Here is a 22,825-nt window from a genome sequence, read left to right as displayed (position 1 = left end):
CAAGTGGTAGAGCACTAGCTTTGAGCTGAAGAGCTGAGGGACAGTGCCCAGGCCCAGAGTTTAAGACTCATGACCAACAATAAATAAATAAATAAATGAGGAGAGGCAGGACTGGGAATATGGCTTAATGGTGGAGTGCTTGCCTCTAGCATGCATGAAGCCATAGGTTCGATTCCTCAGTACCACATAAACAGAAAAAGCCAGAAGTGATGCTGTGGCTCAAGTGGTAGAATGTTAGCCTTGAACAAAAGCAGCTCAGGGACAGTGACCAGGCCCTAGGTTCAACCCCAGGACTGGCAAAAAAAAAAGGAAAAGAGAAATTTATAAGACAAACACACAAATCAAGTAAGTGTATCAATCTAGATAGTATAAATAACTCAGTTTCTCAAAATTGTTTTAGTTATTGTAGTTCTTCAGTTTTGTAATAACTATTTTTTCCCTTTCTTTTGTTAAAAAAATAATTTGCACAGTCTTTACACTGAGAACATGCTAACCTTCCTGTATTGTTCTGATTTTTAGCATAAACACTACCACACCAAGGTTTAAAATCATACTTTGATTTTTATATGAAATGAAGCAGCCTGTCAATCATAGACAAATCTCCCAATTCATGAATATCTTAAGATCTTTGATTTTCTTCAGCAGCTTTTTGTAGTTTTCAGCATACATGTCCTGGACATGTACCTAAATGTTTATTTTTTTCACTGTTGAGCAAGTATAAATTTTATTGTTTTCAATTTGGGTTTATGCATACTCATTGTTAATTTACAGGATTAACAGTAATTTAAAAAATTATAGTCGGAAGTGGCGCTGTGGTTCAAGCAGTAGAGCGCTTGCCTTGAGCTGAAGAGTACAAGGACAGCGCCCAAGCCCAGAGTTCAAGCCCCACGACCAACAACAAAAAAAAAAAATTATGGTGCTTGGGGTTAAATCCAGGATTTCATGTATGTATGATAGGCAAGCACCTGACCACAGAACTATACTCCCAACTCAAACTGACTTGTATGTTCATCTTGTACCTTGCAACCTTGCTAAACTCACTTGTTTCTTCTATGAGACTTTTTGTTGACTCTTTAGGACTTTCAGCATAAAACTTCATGTATTGTAAAGGATACTTTTCTCCCTTTCTGATCTGCATGCCTTCATTTTCTCCTCAGCATCCAAGTTCTGTCATGGGCACTGAGGTAAAAGGCACCAGTGAGGGTGCTTATCATGTTTCTGTAGAACTTCCTCAGCAAGTTGGAGTTGTATTTTTTGTTCTGTTATTAGTGCTCTCAGATTTCTTCCTTCATCATTTCTTTTGCATTGAGAAAATTTGTCCTTCTTTTCCTTTATCTCTCCCTCCACCCCCCCCCCCCCCCCGCCCTCTCTCCTTGCTCTCTTTGTGAGACACATAGCCCAGTATGGCTAGGGCTATGTTTCTCAGTGCTGGGATTACAGGAGTTTGTCATCAAAGCTGGTTCAGGAGTAGCTAAACTGGCTGGTAATATACTTTCCTAGCTTCTTTCCTTTGTCTGAGCCACCAGTACCCGGCTCTGAGGGATATTTTTTTCTGAATATATAATTTTACAGTTTTTTGGGGGCACTAGCTAGTCAGGAGGCTGAGATCTGAGGACGGTAGTTCAAAGCCAGCCAGGGCAGAAAAGTCCCCAATTATCTCCAATTAACCACTCAAAAACTGGAACTAGTACTTTGGCTCAAAGTGGCAAAGCACTAGCCTTGACCCAAATAGCTCAAGGACAACACCCAGGACCCAAGTTTAAGCCCCACAACCAGATTTTTAACAGTTTTTATCATTTGAAAACTGTTGCTCCATTTCCTCCTGCCCCCAAGGTTTCCCATAAGGAATCTACCAGTACCTGGAGCTGTTTTTCCCTGTAGGGAAGGTGGCCTTCCTCTTTTTGCTTTCAAAAGTTTTTGTTTTGTCTTCAGTTTTCAAAAGTTTGGGTCCTATTGGGACTTGCTCAATTTTATGAACAAAATTTTTGTTTTCAGCCCTCATTTCTTTGAAATCTGTATCTCCTTTCATTCTGGCATGTTTATGACAAGTGAGCTACTTCCCAATGTCCCTCTGGCTTATCGTACTTTTCTTTCTGAAGTCTACTTTCTTCCTGTTGTTTTCTTTTTTTTTTTTTGGGGGGGGGGGGTCCGGTCGTGGGGCCTGAACTCTGGGCCTGGGCGCTGTCCCTCAGCTCTTCAGCTCAAGGCTAGCGCTCTACCATTTGAGCCACAGCACCACTTCCGGTTTTTTTCTTTTTGTTTATGTGGTGCTGAGGAATCGAACCCAGGGCCTCAGGCATGCAAGGCAAGCACTCTACCACTGAGTAATCTTCCCAGCCCCTTCCTGTTGTTTTCAACTTCACCAATTTTTCTGCCTCTAAATTCTGGCCCACTGAATTTTCACTTTCAGTTATTGATTTCCAGCTCTGAAATGTCCAAATACGTCTTCTCTGTATCCTGCTTGGCTCTGTGAGACTTCACATTTTCCTGCCATTTCCAGTGTGCAGTGCATGCTGGGAGGGATTTGTGGTGGCTGCTGAAACTCTTGCCCGGGAATTCTCACTCCACTCATCTCAGTGCTGCTGTCTGCTATCTTTTCAAGTCAGGTCACCCAGATCTCAGAATGAGAAATGATTTTCAACTGAAATGTGGTATTGGGGTCTGGTAAGACTCTGGATTTATTTAGTCATGGATAATACGGGCAGAAATCACTGAGTAGTTTTAAATACTTGATTTTCAAAAGACCACAGGCTATTTGTAAAACATACAAAAAGGCTTACTTACTAGTAAGGTTCTCCATTTTTCAAGAAAGTATCTTGTTCCTTTGGGCTTGCACTGGCCTTCAACTCCTTCACGATGACTCTTGCTACACTGGTACCAGTGTATACCTCTCCGAGAAGGACCTAGAAACAGAGCATGGCTTTTTATCAACATGGTGAGGAAACAGAACACAGGAAAACAAGTGAAGCAACAAGATGGCCTTTTGTTACTTTATACACTAACTCACAGAACGCTTAGAAACCTCCAGTCTGCCAAGTGCTGGTGGCTCACACCTGTAAATCCTAGCTACTCAGGGGGCTGAGATCTGAGGATCGCAGTTCAAAGCCAGTCCAGGCTGGAAGGTTCATAAGACTCTTATCTCCAATTAACCATCAGAAAACCAGAAGTGGTGCTGTGGCTCAAGTGGTAGAGCACTCGCCTTGAGCTGAAAAGCTCAGGGATAGTGTCTAAACACCACACACACACACACACACACACACACACACGCACGCACGCACGCACGCACGCACGCAGAAACCTACAGTGGGCAGCTTTACATGCTTGTAAATCCCAGCATTCAGGACTTGGCGACAGAATTGAAAATTCCAGGCCAGCCTGGACTGTACAGCCTGGGAAGCAGAAAGAGGATATGGAAGAACACAGGAAGGAAGGTGGGGAAGGGGAGATTCAAATACTTTTCAACGAAATAGCCATTTTAAACTGTTAGCTAGATATTCACAACATTCATACATTTTAAAGTACTCTATCTTTTCTATTTTAAGATTAATTGCAATCTCATAGAAAAAAACATGACACTACAGAAAAGCAATTTAGTAAGTTCAACTGGAAGGTAACTCAAAATGATTGTCAATGAGTTAGCTAAGTTGTTCATCTGTGGCATGCCTGAGAAAATAAGCTGACTAATTGCCAAGGGAAACAAAAACAATGTTTCAACAGTATCAGGTCTGTAATTTCTACCAAAGCTTGAGTCAAAAACATAGGAAAAACATGCATTGAAATGAAAAGGATACCAGATGACAGTGAGCTCTGTCATTTAACTAGGTTTTTACTTCAATAAGAGAATGATCAACTTCCTTTTAGAATACTTTAGCATTCATAGAAAAGTAGTTCCATTTCAATGCTCCAGAACTCAGTGTGTATCAGGCATGTAAGGACAGAAAGCTGAAGGGAAATCCTGATAACTAAGGAAGTCATGTTCAGTGTTGCAATTAACCAGCATGACAACAAAACCTAAGATGTCAACTTCCAAAGTAAGGAGGACTAAAAGAGGGTGGTCCACCTGGACCTCCTGCCTCCATCTCCACCATCAGTATGGTTGGTGCTGGACACCTGTAAGGACCATTCACATCATATCTTAACCTCTCAAGTAGTTTTGGCTGTTGTCTGACCAACTTTCCTGCAGCCTCAGCAATCACTTTGACGGGTGTGGATGAGCTAATCATTTCCTTCCACTCCAAGCCCCAAGTCTTGCTTCCCCTCTAGCACTACCCAGAGTCCATCTTCATCCACCTCAACGAAGACTCTACTAGACTCCATCTGCCTTCCAAAGCCATTACTGGTACCCCTTTCCTACTGGGCTTCCTTATTCCTGGCCCTCACAGTCCTGGTCTGTCCTCTGCCCTATTACCTAAGCCAAACCCTAGGGCCAGCCAATGACACACCAGGAGGAAGGAAGACCATTTGTCACAGTGACTGCTCTCAGCCCTCCAACTCCCTAGCTGATCCACCTTCCTGGGCACTTTCAGGCTTTCTCCTGTGTAAACTTTCAATAGATCTTTCCACTGCTCCTGTCAAGGGAGGAGCTGGTCTCCTGTCCACTGAGAGCACCAGGCAGGACTTCCTCATTTACCACACCCACAGCAATGTGCCTGTGCTCAAGCACATGCACGCAAACACACATATACCTGCCTCTGCCCAGCTTCTGCCCGTTTCTCGAGAGACCACCTCTGTGCCACAAAGATTCAGCTCTTTCAAGGCCCTTCTCTCCTCTACCCCATCTAAGCCTGTCCTCCATACCAACAGGAAACTGCTTCTCACCCTGCAGTAAGGGGCATACCCAAAGGCTCTCCTGAACTACCCTCTGGATACCCCCAACATAGCTACTACTCCAATCCTCTGCTCCTTTTGCAGATGAAACTGAGAGGTGTCTAGAGGAAATGCCTCTTCTCAAACCCATTCCTGTGCACTGCTGCCCCAAACACCTCCCCTCCAGGACAACAATGAACTCATACTGCTGACGCCTAGTTCTCCCACTCCTCCATCCTCCCTTCTGTAAGCCAGCACTGTTTAAACTGATCCTCTTGTAGTCCTTCTCCACCGGTTCCCGCCTCACAGTTAACGTCAGTTTCCCCTGCTCCCCTAGTGCCAGCTTCTCAGCGGCAGAGCCACAGGCACCTTCCACCAATTTTCTTTTATTTGTATGTTTTATTTTTCTCAGTTGTGGGGCTTGAACTCAGGGCCTGAGTGCTGTCCCTGAGTTATTTTGCTCAAAGCTAGTGCTCTACCACTTTGAGCCATGGTGCCACTTCTGGTTTTTGAGTGGTTAACTAGAGATAAGACTCACAGGGACCCTTCCTCCCCAGCTGGCTTCAAACTGCAATTCCCAGATCTCAGACTCTTGAGTAGCTAACAATCCTAGGTGTCAGCCACGGGTGTCCAGCTTTGCCTCTCTCTTCTTTATTATGAAATTCCTCACAATTTCCCCTACATGTACTGCTTGTTTGCTTTCTCTTTCATTTATTGCCTGTCTTGGGGCTTAAACTTGGGGCCCAAGCACTGACCCTGTACTTCTTTTGCTCAAAGCTAGCATTCTGCCATTTGAGCCGTAGTACCATGTCTGGCCTTTACTGTTATGTGGTTTTGAGGAATCGAATCCAAGGCTTCATGCAAACTAGGCAAGCACTCTACCACTAAGCCACAATCCAGCCCCACTTACTGCTTTAACGCATCTACACATACTAGCTTCTCCCAGGTTCCCATGTGCACCCTGGAACCTACCTGTTGACTCTGGCTTTGCATTTCTAGCCACCTGGCTGATCCTACCACATAGACATGCAGCAGTCACCTTATTCTCACTTAGCCCAGGAATTCCAGTCTTCTTCCATTGTTCCAGTTAGCCCCAAAACAGGCACACCGGCTGCCCCCTTCCCCTAGATTCCACATCTGTTCCCAATCTGATTCATACCTTCCCCTCCTGCCCTCCTTCCCTCTCTCCTAGCAACCTCACCACCTCCAGATCTACACTTCAGCATCCAGCCTGTCTGGCTCTCCACAGCTCAGGCACTGGCACTCCAGGTAAGCAGGTGATGTCACCCATCTCTCAGCCACCACAGCAAACCCCTTACTGCACCCAGCCAGACTGTATATGCACCCAACATCAGTACCTACAGTTCTAAAGTGGTTGAGGCACTAAAAGGAGTAAGAACAGGGAGAAAACAGAGAACAAGAAAATAACAGAACTTCAGGACAAAAGGCTTTTTTTTTTTTTTAAAGATTTCTAGCCCACTTCTCTTCCTTCTGTCCTCAGAAGTTTCTGAAGTGTGGTGTATGGTGTGCTTGTATGGAATCTTAGCTACTGGAAAGTCTGAGAAAGGAAGATTGCAGTTCAAGGCCAGCCCACTCAAGAAATTCCTTTCTCACTTATAGCTGGGCATAGTGGTGCATGCCTATCATCCCAAACTACATGGGAGACTGAAATCAGGGATGCCAGGCCTAACTGGGCAGAAAAACCTGTGAGACTGCATCTCCATTAAAGGGACTCTGAATGTGGTGGCACATGGTGATTCCAGCAGATTAGGAATCAGGTGCGTGTCAGGTGGGAAGTGAAACACTATCTTAAAAGTAACCAGTGCCAGGAACCAGTGGCTCACACCTGTAATCTTACTCAGGAGGCTGAGATCTGAGGATTGCTATTCAAAGACAGCCTAGGCAAAAAAGTGGGTGAGACTCTTATCTCCAATGAATCAGAAAAAAGCTGGAGGTGATACTGTAGTTCAAGCTACCCTTGAGCAAAAGAGCTTAGGGACAGCACCCAGGTCTAGAGTTCAAGGCCAGGACCAGCCAAAAAAAAAAACAAAAACAAAACCAACACACTGAAAAACAGGGCTGGAGGCATGGCTCAACAAGCAAGCACAAGACACTGAATTCGAACTCCAAGTACTACCAAACCAAAATAAGGCAAAAAAAAAGGCTCTGAGTTGAGTGCCAGAACAGTTGGCTAACCATATAGTAGGCCCGAGTTCAACCCCCAATGCTGAGGAGGGAAATCAAATATTTTTGCTCAGATGTGAATACTGATGTCCCCTCAAAACACTGTTGACATCACAAGACATCAAATCAGCCAAGTGTACCTTCATCTTGGATGTCTCAGGCTCTAGAACTGTAGTTTCACAGGCTACTCAGTTCATGGTATTTCCTACAGTAGTGTGAAGGGACCAAGACAGCTTTGTGAAGTGGTGATGCTCACAGTCCTGCACAGTGGCAAGGTAGTGTGGAACAAAACTTATTACCGTGTGTAGAGAAGATGAACTGTCACGTGACATGGTCTCCCTTAAAGTTCTGAGCTATACAATCATAAGGAAAAAATCGAAGTGAAGAACTTTTTACCTTTCCAAACCAGCCACTTCCAATTTCCTGAATGTAATTTAGGCTGTGGCGGGCAACTTGTGACTTTAAACCTTCTGTAAAAAAAAAAAAAGAAAAAAAAGAGAAATAATTAATAAGGATAAGGCTTAACTAAAATAAAATAAAACAAGTACTAAATATATAGTCTCTGAATTACAAATGCTGAAATTAATGCTGTTTTAGCTAGAGGCAGAAACAAACACATGAGGCACTCTCTAGAATGAATAATAGTAGTAATAATAACAATGGCTGAATAGTCCCAAGCTTGTTTTTTCTGGTCTAGTAGTTCTTGTATGAGGATCCCAGCAAGTGGACCTATACAGATACAATGGCAGTTCCAGATGAAGAGTGAGGAAAAAAATAGGTGAACACTCAATGGCTAAGTCAGGTGATGGTAGCTCATGCCTGTAATCCTAGCTACTCAGGAGGCTGAGATCTGAGAAGCTTGGCTTGAAGCCAGACCAGGGAAGAAGGTCCATGAGACTTTTATCTTCCATTAAATAGCAAAAGCCAGAAGTGGAGTTGTGGCTCAAGTGATAGAGCACCAGCCTTGAATAAAAAAGCTAAGGGACAGTGCCCAGGCCCTAAGTACCAGCATGGGGGGGAGGCGGGGGGGGGGGGGGGAAGAATGACATTTGGTTAGAAAAAGGCCCAGCTCTACTACTAGATGTACTAGATGACATGAATTACACATCCAAAGTGATCAGTAAACTCCAAGCAAGGTTAAACTCACAGAGATCCTCAAAGATACATTATAACCAAATACACACAACCAGAGAATCTTGTCAGCAGGTAGACAGAAGTGACACATCAGGAACATGGGATCCTAAATAAGACTACTCCTCAGAGATCGTGGAGACAGAAGGCAATAGACTCACATAATAAGGTGCCAAAGAGAAGGTCTGTGGGCTAAGAATTGTGCATCTGGCAAAACCATCCTTTAAAAATGAAGGAGAAGCTGAATACCTACCAGTGGCTCATGCCTGTAACTATAGCTACTCATGAGGTGGTAAGTTACAACAGAGTTGTTTTTAATGCCATCTAAGCTCTATCAGTCTAAACGTCACTGTTGCAAACGTAGGATGGCACTTTCGCTTTTTTTTTGTTGTTGTTGGCACTTTCGATCTTTACCTTAGGCACTAAGAAAACATCTAAAACTGAGAAGGAGTCAAAATGGCACACAAAGCCAGGCACCAGTGGCTCATGCCTAAATCCTAACTACTCAGGAGGCTGAGATATGAGAATCCTGGTTCAAAGCCAGCCCAGGCAGGAAAGTCCATGAGACTTATATCTCCAATAAACCACCAGAAAACCAGAAGTGGCACTGTGGCTCAAGTGATAAAGTGCTAGCTCTGAGCAAGAAAGAGAGTTGAAGAGCTGAGAGCCAACGCCCAGGCCCAGAGTTCAAGCTCCATGACCACCACCACCAACAACAAAAAGGCATACAAGATGGTAATACTAGTTCCTGTAACATTTCAAGGGTCTATTCTGCAGGAAGTAGAAAGCTACTCCTAAAACTCACACAGATTGCAAGGGATCCCAGATAACCAAAGGAATCAAACAAACAAACAAAAACCAAGATGGGAGGACTTACCCTACTCTACTTCAAAACTTACTTTCAAAACTAAAGCTACAGTAGCCAAAAACACTGAGATTCTGGCATGAGGACAGGCAGCCATATTGATCAGTGGAAAGTCCTTCAAAAATAAATACAAACAAGCTGGATGCGGTGGCTCACGCCTGTAATTCTAGTGACTCAGGAGGCTGAGATCTGAGGATCAGGTTTCAAAGCCAGCCCGGGCAGAAAAGTCCATGAGACTCTTATTTCCAATAAACCACCAGAAAACCGGAAGTGGCACTATGGCTCAAGTGGTAGAGCCCTTGCCTTGAACTGAAGAGCTGAGGGATATAGTGCCCAATCCGAGTTCAAGCCCCATGACCAACAAAATAAATAAATAAATAAATAAATAAATAAATAAATAAATAAATAAATAAATAAATAAATAAATGGTCAAATGATTTTCAAAAAAAGAAAAAGAAAAGGATAAAAAGCTGGGTGCCAGTGGCTCACACCTGAAACACAAGAGGCTGAGATCTGAAGATTACAGTTCAAAGCCCATCCGGAAAGCAAAGTCCATGAGACACTTACCTCCTATTAGAGATAAAAAAGCCAGATGTAGAAGCAGTGGCTCAAGTGGTAAAGTGCTAGGTCTGAGCAAAAAGGAACCCAGCAACAGCATCCAGGCCCAGAGTTCAAACCAAGGCAAAAACAAAACAAAAAACCAGTGGCTCACGCCTACAATCTTAGCTATTTGCAAGATAGAGATCAGGAAGATCAAAGTTTGAAGCCAGCCAGGACAAAAAGTTCATGGGACCCCTATCCCACCAATCAATAAGTTAGGTGCAATGCACACACTATTATTCCAGCTACATGTGAGATTGAGATCAGGAGGATTGTGGTTCCAGGCTGGCCTAAGCAAAAAAAGTTCACAAAACCTCAGCTCAACAGAAAACAATGGGCATGGTGGCACGTTTGTCATCCAAACTACATGGGAAGCATGAATAGGATTGTACTCCCAGCTAGCCAGATAAAAAGTGAGGCCATATTTTAAAAAATTATGAAAGCCAAAAGGGCTAGAGAAGTGACTCAAACAGGAGAGTACTTGCCTAGCAATTACAAAGCACCTCCATGCCTCCGCTATCCTCTGAGAAAGAGTGTCAAGCAAACCAGTGGAAGGAAGACCAGTGTCTTCAAACACTGCTTTGGGGTACTAAAAACCCATCTGTAAAAGAATTAAGTTAAGTCCTTACCTAAGTCCTTACCCTTTACCATATAAAAAAATTTACTCAAAACGGATCAAAGAATAAAATTTAAGCTATATCTATGAAACTCTTGACCTTGGATTTGCAACAGCAAAAAGTATAAACAACCAAAGGTAGGGAGGGGGGGGATAAACTGACCTGCATTAGAAGTATACTATTAAGTTTCTGCAAAGAGAGCCTGCCTAGCAAGCACAAGGACCTGAGTTCAAACCCTAGTACCAGTAAGTAAATACATAAATACAATGGTACTGGGACAAAGGATAGACTGACGAAAACAACAGACAGCTGAGAACACACACACACACACACACACACACACACACACACACACAACACACACACACGAAGAAATGAGTAAGGAAGGTCAAACAATTGATATCATACTCAAAAAACTCAACATAGGGTATGGACTAATATTACAACAAAAGCATGAATAACTAAAACAACAGGGAAACATAGGGCCAGGGGAGAAGCTCAATGTATGCCTACATACACAAGGCACTTGGCTCAAACACCACTTTCACCAAAAAAAACCCACCCAGAAAAGCAGAAAACGCAACTCAATTTTTAAAACAGACTATTCAATTTTGACATTTAAGACTGCTAAGAGCTAGGCATGGGTGTCACACAAATGTAATATTTGTCAGCAACAGAGGAAGAAAGATCTTGAGTTCAAGGCCAGCCTCAAAAAAAAAAAAAAAAAAAGGAAAAAAAAAAAGACTTATATTGGCTACATTAAAATCGGAAACTCTTGTTCACCAGAAATTTCTTTCTTGTGACTGTTATGTTTTAATTTACCATTCTGATTTCCTTTCCTGTGTGTATCTTTTTTAAGTGGTCATGTCCTGGTTTCCTTCCAGTACTGCCAAAAATAAAAACAACAACAATGCAGGACGACACTCTTACCCACAGAAGGCTGGAACTGTGATGGGGCAGGGAGGGAAATTGTTGGTACTGACAAAGTGAAGACCTCGGCAGGTGACTGCACAGAGGGCGTGTCTTCTGCTGGTGGTGTAAAATCGATCTCATCATCAAAATTATCTTCAAATTCCTAAAATCAAAGGTAGCAAGTATTAAAAATCAGTTACCAACATTTAAGATGCAATATTTACTCATCAGAAACAGGTTGATAGTAATACACACACCAAATTCACCTTTATTTCAAGTAAAAATCATATGCAGTTGTGCTAATTCTAAAGATCTGAATAAGTAAGATTTGACAATAAATTACACAATGCTTTATGTAACTTTTAGAACTGATGGCTTGAAATGAAATGTAATTTAAAAAAAATAATCAAGGAATTGAACATGGAAATGTTCTTCCAGGCGTAAAAGGCTACCTTTATACTGTTTGAGTTTAATTAAGTTTAAAAATTACTTTCACAAAGCCAGGTGCTGGTGACTCATGCCTGTAATCCTAGCTACTCAGGAAGCTGAGATCTGAGGATCGCAGTTCAAAGCCAGCCCAAGCAAGAAAGTCCATGATACTCTTATCTCCAATTAACTACCAGAAACTGGAAGTGGCACTGTGGCTCAAGTGGTAGAGTGCTAGCCTTGAGCTGAAGAGCTGAGGAACAGCACCCAGGGACAGAGTTCAAGACCCAAAATTGACCCCCCCCCCCAAAAAAAAAATTACTTTCACAAACCTCTGCATATTAGATCAAGCAAGAAAAATTAATTTTATTTTTAAATGAAGTTCTAATTGCAAAGTGTCTTCCTAATAATAAAAAGACAGTTAAGGGGCTGGGAAGGTGGCTCAGTGGTAGAGCGCTTGCCTTGCATGCCTGAGGCCCTGGGTTCAATTCCTCAGCACCACATAAGCAAAAAGAAAAAATCCGGAAGTGGAGCTGTGGCTCAAGTGGTAGAGCGCTAGCCTTGAGCTGAAGAGCTGAGGGACAGCGCCCAGGCCCAGAGTCCAGGCCCCAAGACCGGACCCCCCCCCCAAAAAAAAAAAAAAGACAGTTAAACTCAGAAAAGATTCTTTTCCTTTCCCTCCCTCCCTTTTAAGAGACTGGAGTTTGAACTCAAGGTCTTGTGCTTACAAGGCTGGTGCTCTACTGCTTGACTATATCTCTAGTCCTTGGGGGTGGTGGTGGTGGTGTGTGTGTGTATGTTTACAAGGCTGGTGCTCTACCACTTGACTATATCTCTAGTCCTTGGGTGTGTGTGTGTACAAGGCTGGTGCTCTACCACTTGACTATATCTCTAGTCCTTGGTGTGTGTGTGTGTGTGTGTGTGTACAAGGCTGGTGCTCTACCACCTGACTATATCTCTAGTCCTTGGTGTGTGTGTGTGTACAAGGCTGGTGCCGTGTGTGTGTGTGTGTGTGTTTGTGTGTGTCCTGGAGCTTGAACTCAGTGTGTGTCCTGGAGCTTGAACTCTGTGTGTGTGTGTGTGTGTGTGTGTGTGTGTGTGTGTGTGTGTGTGTGTGTGTGTGTGTGTGTGTGTGTGTGTGTGTGTGTGTGTGTGTGTGTGTGTGTGTGTGTGTGTGTGTGTGTGTGTGTGTGTGTGTGTGTGTGTGTGTGTGTGTGTGTGTGTGTGTGTGTGTGTGTGTGTGTGTGTGTGTGTGTGTCCCCTGAAGCTTGAACTCAGGCTCTTGGGTACTCTCCCTGAGCTGCTTTTGCTCAAGGCTGACGCATTAGCGCTTGAGCCACAGTGTCACTTCCGACTTTTTCTGAGTAGTTTGTTGGAGATAAGAGTCTCATGGCCTTCCCTGTCTGGGCTGGCTTTGAACTGTGCTCCTCAGATCTCAGCCTCCTGAGTGGCTAGGATTGCAGGTGTGAGCCACCAGAGCCTGCTTCAAAAGCTATTTTTAAATGAGTCCTATTTCTGTGTAAAGAGTAACAATGGAAAAACTATTAAGTAGGGCAGAAAATCATCAAGAACTGAACCACAGAGGTCAGTATAAGCTGTGAGGCATACCACGAAGTGTAATTAGCATACAAGAACGCTTACTTTTGACAGGTAAGTTTAAAACTGAAGATGTGCCAATGAGGCTGTGGGAATCTTTTTTTTTTGTCAGTTGTGGGGCTTGAACTCTGGGCCTGGGCGCTGTCCCTCAGCTCTTCAGCTTAAGGCGAGCGCTCTACCACTTGAGCTACAGCGCCACTTCTGGTTTTCTGGTGGTTTATTGGAGATAGGAGTCTCACGGTCTCTCCTGCCCAGGCTGGCTTTGAACCTCTATCCTCAGATCTCAGCCTCCTGAGTAGCTAGGATTATAGGCGTGAGCCACCAGCGCCCGGCATTGTGGGAATCTTTTAAATGACTGTTGTTGGGAAGAGAGCTCCCCAACCCTTCCTATCCTTTTTCCTGTAACCCTGTGTCACAAAGACACAGAATATGATCAAGTCATTCCTTCATTCAGATAATTACAAGTACCTATCCAGAGCTGAGAACTGATCAATGCACAGTATCTGATGCTTTGACAACATCCTTCCTTTCCTCCAGCTTTCCTAGCACCCTCCCTCAGTCCCCACCCCATACAGGAAGAACTACAAGTTATACCAGCAGATTTCTCTGACCATGTTGTTTTTACATGCATGTGAGAAGACATGCATCTGTCACATGTGCTCGTGAATGTACTGGAGGACATTATTGCCATTTGCATGGGTAATTAAGAAAAAGAAGTATGGTAACTCCCATCTGGGATGTGACTTCTGGACAGCAGAAATTGTTCAATTTTCCTTTCAGGTATTCCTAAAGGCTCTCTGGTTCAAAGAACTATGTCCAAGCTGGGTGCCAGTGGCTGACACCTGTAATCCTAGCTACTTGGGAAGCTAAAAACTGAAGGATCTTGGTTCAAGATCAGCCCTGGCAGGAGCATTTGAGAGACCCCTTTTAACCAATAGGTGGCTGGGGGTGGGGGGAGTGAGGCACATGGCTGTCATCCCAATCTAGGTAGGAGGCTTAGACTGGGAGGATGGTGGCTCCAGGCCAGATGGGGCAGAAAAGTCCCTGAGACTCCATCTCAACAGAAAGAGGCTATGTGTGGTAGCATGGCGTACCAGTAGCTGCAGATGCTTCCAGAGATGCTAAGGCATCTAATCTCATCTGTTATTTCTTATATGCTATCACAGGGAACATAGTAACAATGAGCTGACAAGGCTCAACTAGGCTGTTCAGTGTCACTATTATACAAGAGGCCACTGAGATGCCTAGACAGGCATGGCTGGAGCTTCCTGATCTAAGCTGCTCTGAGGCCACACTCAGCTCCACAACTGCAGAGCTCTAAGTCTGAGGTAGAGTCACATGTGCCAGGGCAAGGAGAAGGCTCTACCCCTGGGATCCTGCGTGGCTGGTACGGTTGGGCAGGACAACATGCCCTCCTGGCCTGGAAGCTTTGTCACAATCAACTCCCTTACTCCACACCAACATTCAAACAAATGACAACAATCTAATGTAGTCTGAGGTGTCATGAAACAGAAGAGGCCAAGCTTCCCTATCAACACAGACCAGACTTATCTCTGTCCCCAAATGGCCAGATTTCCATGCAATCTCTTGGGCAACATGGAGCACCAGGACACAGATTCCCTACCCACACCTGTGCCCCTGGTACGCTGGTCACCAAATTCTCACAGAAGTATCCATAGCAATGTCACAGCACAGAGGTCCACAGGGATGGGGCTGCCTCCCTCTGGTGCCCACAGTGATCTGGACTGGCTTTTCCTGAATCCCACCCTGTTCCCACCCTCTGTGTCTGTGTCTGTCTCAGAGAAGTGCACAACTCCCTGAGCTGCCATCAGCCTCCAGGTGAATAATGCTCACAATACTGGCAGAAGCTCTAGAAATCAGGTCTACCAACCCGGTTAAAAGAAAGTCTTTGGCCAGGCACCGGTGGCTCACGCCTGTAATCCTAGCTACTCAGGAGGCTGATATCTGAGGATCACGGTTCAAAGTCAGCCAGGCAAGGAAAGTCCATGAGACTCTTATCTCCAATAAAACCACTAGAAAACCAGAAGTAGCACTGTGGCTCAAGCAGTAGAGTGCTTGCCTTGAGCTGAAGAGCTGAGGGATAGTGCCCAAGCCCAGAGTCCAAGCCCCACAACCAACCAAAAAAAAAAAGAAGGTCTTTGGTCAGGCATGGTGACTCATACCTATAATCTAGCTAATCAGAAGGTAGAGACTAAAGGATCATGGTCTGATACTAGTTTGAGTTAAAACAAAAACAGTCCAAAAGATTCCATCTTGACCAATAGCTAGGTACAGGGGCAGGGACCGGTGATCCCAGCAATGTGGGAAGCACAAATGGGAGGATTATGGTCTAGGACATAAAGTAAGACCCTATCTTGAAAATAACCAACACCAAAGGGGCTGGCAGATTGACTCAGTGTTAAGAGCATCTCCCTAAGCTGGGTGATGATGGCTCCTGCCTGTAATTCTAGCTACTCAGGAGGCTGAGATCTGTAGGTTTGGGATTTGAAGCCAATCCAGCCAGCAAAGTCCATGAGATTCTTATCTCCAGTTAACTACCAGACAACCAGGAAGTTGTGCTGTGGCTTAAAGTGGTAGAACACTAGCCTTGACCAACAAGAAAAGCTCAAGGACAGTGCACAGCCCTGAATTCAAGCTCTTAGGACCAGTACATGTGTGCGCACACGCGAGCACAGACACACAGATACACAGACATACAGACACACACACACGTTTTTGCCTGGCAAGTGTGAGGCCACGTTTAAACCCCAGTGCCATCAAATAAAAAAATAAAAACAGTCAGGGGCTGGTGGCTCACATCTGTAATCCTAGCTATTCAGGAGGCTGAGATGAGACAAACTGGAGAGACTCTTCAGTAAAAAGCTTGAAGTGGAGGTGTGGCTTAAGTGGCAGAATATCAGCTTTATTTGAAAAAACTAGTAGGAAAGAGCTAAAGGCCTTGAGTTTGAACTCCAGTTCTGGCACATGCACACACACACACACACGCATATGTGTACACATACACGCACATGCATAAAACAAGCAAGAGAAGGAAGTATTGGTGATTGTTCTGACAGGAAAACTTTCTAAGAGGAACCAACTGCCCTCAGGTACAGCCAATGGGATCCTCATTAAAGACCAGTTTTTCTACATGCACACACTCCTTCTTCCTCACATCCCACGTACTCCCTTTTTAACCAGTGTTTGCAGTGTGCTAACACATGCAGGCACACAGCAAGCTCCAGTGCAGAAGCTCGCAGCTGCCTTGCCAGGACCCCAGCATGCTGCCACAGTGCCTCATTTCTCTTCTCCCTTCCTGAGGATGGGTTCTACTCCTGGCAGCACTCTTCTCCCTCTAAGGACTCAAGGTTTTGAAGTGAACTTGAGGTTCTCACTCTTCTTCATGTAAAAAACACAGGGCATCCCTTTGCCTCAAGCTAACAGTCTTAAATTCATTAGCCTATAGGTTAAAAAGTGGGGGCGGGGGGGGGGGGGGGAGAAACACCAGGCCAGGGATGTGGCTTAGTGGTACTTGCCTAGCAGGCACAAAGCCCTGGGTTCGATTCCTCAGTACCACATAAACAGAAAAAGCCAGAAGTGGTGATATGGCTCAAGTGGTAGAGTGCTAGCCTTGTGTGAAAGAAGCTCAGGGACAGTGCCCAGGCCCTGAGTTCAAGCCCCAGGATCAGCAAAAAAACAAAACAGCAGCTTGCTCTTAGTGGCCCTAAAGCAAGTAAACACTCACCATGCTCTATTCCTCCCTCACTTAGGAAAATCTTAAGACTGGCAGGCACAGGTAAGTGCCTACACTGAAAGAGCTCTCAGGCAGGGGCAGCCAAGTGCAGCCAGTAGGCCAAATCCAAACAGCCCATTTTGTACATCAAGCCTCACTGGGCACAAGGCCATGCATGGCCATTTGTCATGTTATCACTGGTGGAGGTCTACAATGACAAGAGTGGAGGGCTGAGGAAGCTGTGACACAAACTGCACAACCAGGACATTTAGTACTAATAGGCAGAAAACATGTTGTACCTGGTCCACAGAACAACCTGCCAGCACTTCCCTCCTCCCAGCACATGGGATATGCAGTCATTCTACTGATACACATCACAAGATGACTGTCAATGTTTCTGCCCTTTGGGCTCACCTTAAAATCGATCTCGGGGTCCTTGCAGCAGGAAATGCAGGTTGCAATCAACACTATTAGGATCACGAAGCTGCACACAGACAGGATGACCAATGATGAGGGCACTTCCACAGCAGGTGCCTCCCCTGCAGAGAAAGAGTATCACAACATGTCATTGCAGAATCAGCTTTAATGACAGCCACTAGAATTTCTCCACATCACTGGGACTAGGAGCAAATAAAATAATGCTTAACTACTCTACTTTTGTGTGTGGTGGGGGAGGAGAGCCTGGGGCTTGAACTCAGGGCCTAGGTGCTGTCCCTGAGCTTTTATGCTCAAGACTAGTATTTTATCACTTGAACTACAGCTCCACTTCCACTTCTATTTTTTTTTTTTTCCTGTCGGTCATTGGCCTGAACTCTGGGTCTGGGCGCTGTCCCTCAGCTCTTCAGCTCAAGGCCTAGTGCTCAACCACTTGAGCCACAGAGCCACTTCCGGCTTTTTCTGCTTATGTGGTGCTGAGGAATTGAACCCAGGGCCTCATGCATGCAAGGCAAGCACTCTACCGCTGAGTCACCTTCCCAGCTCCTCCACTTTTTTTTTTTTTTTTGCTGGTCTTGGGGCTTGACCTCAGGCCCTGGGCACTGTCCCTGAGCTTCTTTTGCTCAAAGGCTAGCACTCTACACTTGAGCCGCAGCTCTACTTCTGTTGTTTTCTGAGTAGTTTGTTGGCCTTTCCCATAGCCATATCTTAGCCTCTTGAGTACCTAGGATTATAGGTGTGAACTACCAGCATCTGGCACCTATTTTTTTTCCTTAATCTTCTTCTGGAACTGCTAGATCACTTGACTTTTCTGTGGTTAACTGGAAATAAGAGTCTCACAGAGACTTTCCTGCCCTTGCTGCTTTGATCTACAGTCCTCAGTTCTTAGCCTCCTGAGTAGCTTGGTTTACAGGTGTGAGTCACCAGCACTGGGCTTCATTTTTATTTTGAAGCAAGCTTAGATTTAAGAGAAGTACAGTAAAATGTCCTGACATACCCTTCACCCAGCTTCCATTAATGTCCACAGTATACATCTACATGGCATATTTCTCAAAACAAGGACAGTAACATGGGCACGGTCCTGGGGTTCTGACTGTGTACAGATTTCCCTTTTCTCCAAAGATGTCCTTCCCCATTTCCAGGGTTCAATCCAGAACACTCACATGCCCTCCAGTCTCCAGTTAGCCAGCCTTTTGTTTCCTAACCAAATTTGGCCTTTCTGAAGAACATTGGACAACTTTTGTCTGGTGCACCTCAATCTGGGTGGCAGTTTGTTTTCTCCAACTTACAGTGAGATTACAACGTATCTGGGAGAACCTAGAACCACACAGAGGCCTGCCCTGCATCCTGTGAAAGGCAAGGGAACTTTGACTACAGGATGCATATGATGGCGATGGCAGTTTTGCCACCATAAAGTCCCTATTGAGGTTCTCTTCACAGACTGTGCTATGAGAAGACCAACCCTAGGCCCTGCCATGCAAAGGGAAGTATGGGGAACCTCCTGGCAGAGTGCTGCTGAAGAGCTTATAGATCTATGTCCAAAACACCACCAGAATGAACTTGATACTCGGAGGCTGGGGAAATACTTGGAGGCTATGCAGATATCCTGCTTCTCCTTAAGGTTCACTGTTTTGTTTTGTTCTTTTGTGCCAGTACTAGGGCTTGAATTCAGGGTCTTGAACTGGCACCCAGCACACCTTATTGCTTATTAAGAATTTAATTCTCTAGAAGACATCATTCCACTAAGGTAATTCTGATCCTGTTCTTCGTTAGGGTACACTACTAAATCCCCACTGCTGGAGTTTTACTAAGAAATGTTTTCAGCAGGGTTCTAGTGCCTCATGCCTGTAATCCTAGCTACTCAGGAGACTGAGATCTGAGGATCAGGATTCGAAGCCAGCCCAGGCAGGAAAGTCTATGAGATGCATATCTCCTATCTCTAATAATTAATCACCAAAAGAATGAAAGTGGAGCTGTGGCTCAAGTAGTGGAGCACAAAAAGCTCAGGGAGAGTGTCCAGGCTCAGAGTTCAAGCTCTAGGACCAGCACATACATAACACACATAAAAGAAATGAACATGTCCTAAAAAATGTAATCCACAGGCAGCTAAATGGTGGACTACATAGAAAGTGACAGGCTAATAATGACATGCCACTTTTCTAAAGTGAAGCTATACAAATGGATATAGTGAGTCACAGAAGCCTATAGTGTACAAACAGGACCTAAGCTCTTTTCACAGACCTAAAGTGTATTGGTAAAAGCAAGGCTAGTTGCTAAATGCTTCAGCACAGGGCTTATCCAAGGATGGCTAAAGAGATCTGCAAGTTCTACATCAACATGTCTAGGACAGGGGATCCCACATTTATTGTGGTCTTCTCTAAAGCAAGCAGGAGAAAAATCAATAAAAAGCAAGAATTTCCTAAGCAGACACACTTGCATACATGGTAAACATCATGGGAGCCCAATTTTTATGAATGAGGACACAGAGATGCCTTCCTCTCTTCCTCCAGGGAGCTGGCAGTGCCTTCCCAGTGGTATTGATCTTTAATAACTCTGCCTCACTCCTCAGGCTCACATGAGATTAAACATGACTCCTGGGGATTACACAGCACTTTTACATCCTCCACACTGTACTTTAAGATCTATCCATCCATCACTTTTATTTATTTAAGACAGAGTCTTATTATCTAAGCCAAATCAGGATCTTCTGCCTCAGCCTTCCCAAGTGCTGGGTTTACAGGTGTGCACTAACATGCCCAGTTTCTCCACTTTATTTTAACATCTTTTGTTTTTTATTGTGTTTGTTCTTTTTTTTGTCGGTCGTGGGGCTTGAACTCTGGGCTTAGGTGCTGTCCCTGTGCTCTTCAGCTCAAGGCGAGTACTGCTTCAGCCACAGCGCCACTTCCTATTTTAACATCTTTTAATTTCATGTTTATCACATCTGAATCCAAATGGTTTGCCAGAAAGCATTTCTTTTTGAAATAATACAAAAGTGAGAACCTAACTTAAAGTCAACAGCAGCTAAAATGACAGAATACAATATTATTTTATTTGACTGTCCCAACCCCTGTAGCAACTGAACCAGCTCCACACTGCTGAAAATAAGCTTGGAGAGCACGTACACATGCCTACCCCTCCCTTGACATGATGCTTCTGCCTCCATGTGATTAAATTAACTTTGCACACCAACAAACATGCTATACTTTGAACCCAAGGCTAATAATTATGGAAGTTTGGGCTTCTGGGGCCCTTCTCCAAACTGATATTAATTTTTTCAACTTTTTTTTATTGTGAAAATACTGTACAGAGGGGTTACAATTACATGAGCAAGGTAATGAGTACATTTCTTTTTTTTTTTTTTTTGGTAGGTTGTGGTGCTTGAGCTCTGGGCCTGAGCGGTCCCTCAGCTCTTTAGCTCAAAGCTAGCGTTCTACCACTTGAGCTACAGCGCCACTTCCAGTTTTCTGGTGGTTTCACAGACTTTCTTGCCCAGGCTGGCTTTGAACTTTAATCCTCAGATCTCAGCCTCCTGAGTAGCTAGGATTACAGGCATGAGCCACTGGTACCAGGCTAATTAGTACATTTCTTTTGTTTGGGTTTTTTTTTAACTATATATTTTTTTGTCTTTTCTTTTTTGGTACTGGAATCGAACCCAGGACAGTTGCACTTGCTAGACAAGCACTTTGCCACTGAGCTACATCCCAGCCCAGGAGTACATTTCTTATCAAGCATTGTTGCCTCCTCCTTTGTTTCCCCTTCCCATCTCCTCTCCACCTATCTCTCCCCTCCCCCCCATACTTTTTTCACCTTTTTTTTTTTTTTACTCTTTTTCGCCTTTTTTACTCTTTTTCTTTCAAATTGGATTAAGTCTGCCAGAAGGTCAGCTCAAGAACCAATTCATCAAGTTGTCTACTACAAGTGATTAGATAGGCATCGAAAAGCATACCCAGGCTAAAACTATTAACTTCAGCCACACTCTGCCTCCCTCCCTCCCATATTTCCTGACTAGGACTCTGCGGGAGGCAGAGGGGAGAGGGCACCCAGGCTTCTCTCCTCCTACAGATTTCCTCAATGCAACCTCAAGGCTCAACAACCAGGTAAGCAAGACTCAGAAAACACCACAGGAGGCTGGGTGTGGTGGATCAAGCCCAGGAGTGCCAACTACTTGGGAGGCAGACTTTAGATCTTGTTTGAGTCAGCCAAAAAGATAAATAACAACAACAACAAAAATCAGAAGACTCCACCTCACCCAGTGGCTGGGCTTGGAGAGGTGCACCTATCACCAGAGCACAAACAGGACAACTAGCGTACACCAGCCTGGGCATCAGGGAATGGTAAAAAAAAAAACTGAAATCAGTGAGATGTCTAATAGCTGATGAATTATAAGGAAAATATAATATGTATATATCACACAATAGAATATTAATCATTTAAAAATGCTATTATGTTATATGTAGGAAAATAATGGGACTGGAGACCATTATGTTGTACCAGTTAAGTCAAGCTCAAACAGTCCAATATTACAGAGCACTGGTAATACTAACTCCTCAGGTAGCTGTGATCTGAGGATGTGATTGGGCAGGAAAGTCTATGAGACTTATTTCCAATTAGCCACCAAAAAAGCCAGAACTGCAGTTGTGGTTCAAGTGGTAGAGCAAAAGAGCTCTGGGACAGTGTTAGGGACAGGCCCTAGTACAGGTTCTGAGTTCAAGCCCCAGGACCAGCACACACACATACAAAAAAGCCAAATACTGATTTGTGGAGTACAGACTAAAATGATGGTGATAATGGTAATGGAAATGGGACAGGAAGGGGATCAATGTCTAAAGGGGATCAATGGTATGGGGGACATCAAGGGGTGAAGATCAAAGGTTGTTACATATGTATGTATGTATATATGTATGTATGTATATGTATACATTTGTTCCAAGTACACTGTGTACTTGTTCCAAGTACACTGTGTATGGAATCTCACAAGGAAGCCTCCTTGTTTTACAACTATATGATAATTAAAGAAATAAAGGGAGGATGGCTCAGCCTGGTGGTAGAGTACCTGCCTAACAAGTACGAGGCCCCAAGTTCAAGCTCCAAGACCACCAATAGAGAAAAAATGCTTGAGCAGGGCAGCCTCAAATATATGATGGTAATAATGGAAATGGAATAGTCATATTTTTATTCATAAAATCAAAACTATTTATTATTCTGAAAGTCCAAAGCATGTGCTTTAAATCATACCAGTGAAGGGAAATGTCTGTGAAACAAGGAAGTGAAACTAGAAGCAGGAAAGTAAGGTTGGTTTATACAAACCACAGAGGAAGTAAATCCTAGAAGCAAAGAACCACAACTAAAATCCCCAGGCTCACATGGTCAAACTAGAAACCAACTGCGGAAAGTAGTTGGTGGCCATTGCTAAGGCATGAGGAAGACAGAGGGAGTTCCCTCGGCACTATTCCTATCTAGAGCACCCAGGAATGCACACGCCAAATCAGTGACCCATTCCAGAAAACAGTGACAGATGTG

The 22,825-nt window shown here is 44.2% G+C and overlaps 1 protein-coding gene across 1 annotated transcript in view; it reads right to left on the bottom strand.

Moving 5' to 3' along the window:
* Positions 1 to 22,825, bottom strand: part of Lmtk2 (lemur tyrosine kinase 2) — an 81,906-nt gene that overhangs the window by 36,562 nt on the left and 22,519 nt on the right. Inside the window, exons 2-5 of the mRNA XM_070033535.1 lie at positions 17,285 to 17,409; positions 11,134 to 11,278; positions 7,387 to 7,460; positions 2,785 to 2,903 (exon numbers count right to left, since the gene is read on the bottom strand). Coding sequence (XP_069889636.1) covers positions 2,785 to 2,903; positions 7,387 to 7,460; positions 11,134 to 11,278; positions 17,285 to 17,409 — 463 coding nt within the window. The remainder of the gene's footprint in view (positions 1 to 2,784; positions 2,904 to 7,386; positions 7,461 to 11,133; positions 11,279 to 17,284; positions 17,410 to 22,825) is intronic.

This window comes from Dipodomys merriami, unplaced genomic scaffold (genome assembly GCF_024711535.1).
Source record: "Dipodomys merriami isolate MVZ:Mamm:240054 unplaced genomic scaffold, mDipMer1.0.p SCAF_22, whole genome shotgun sequence".
NCBI classification, from domain to species: Eukaryota; Metazoa; Chordata; class Mammalia; order Rodentia; family Heteromyidae; genus Dipodomys; species Dipodomys merriami.
Note: the sequence above shows the minus strand (reverse complement) of the source record. Positions and strands in the feature narration are given on the sequence as shown.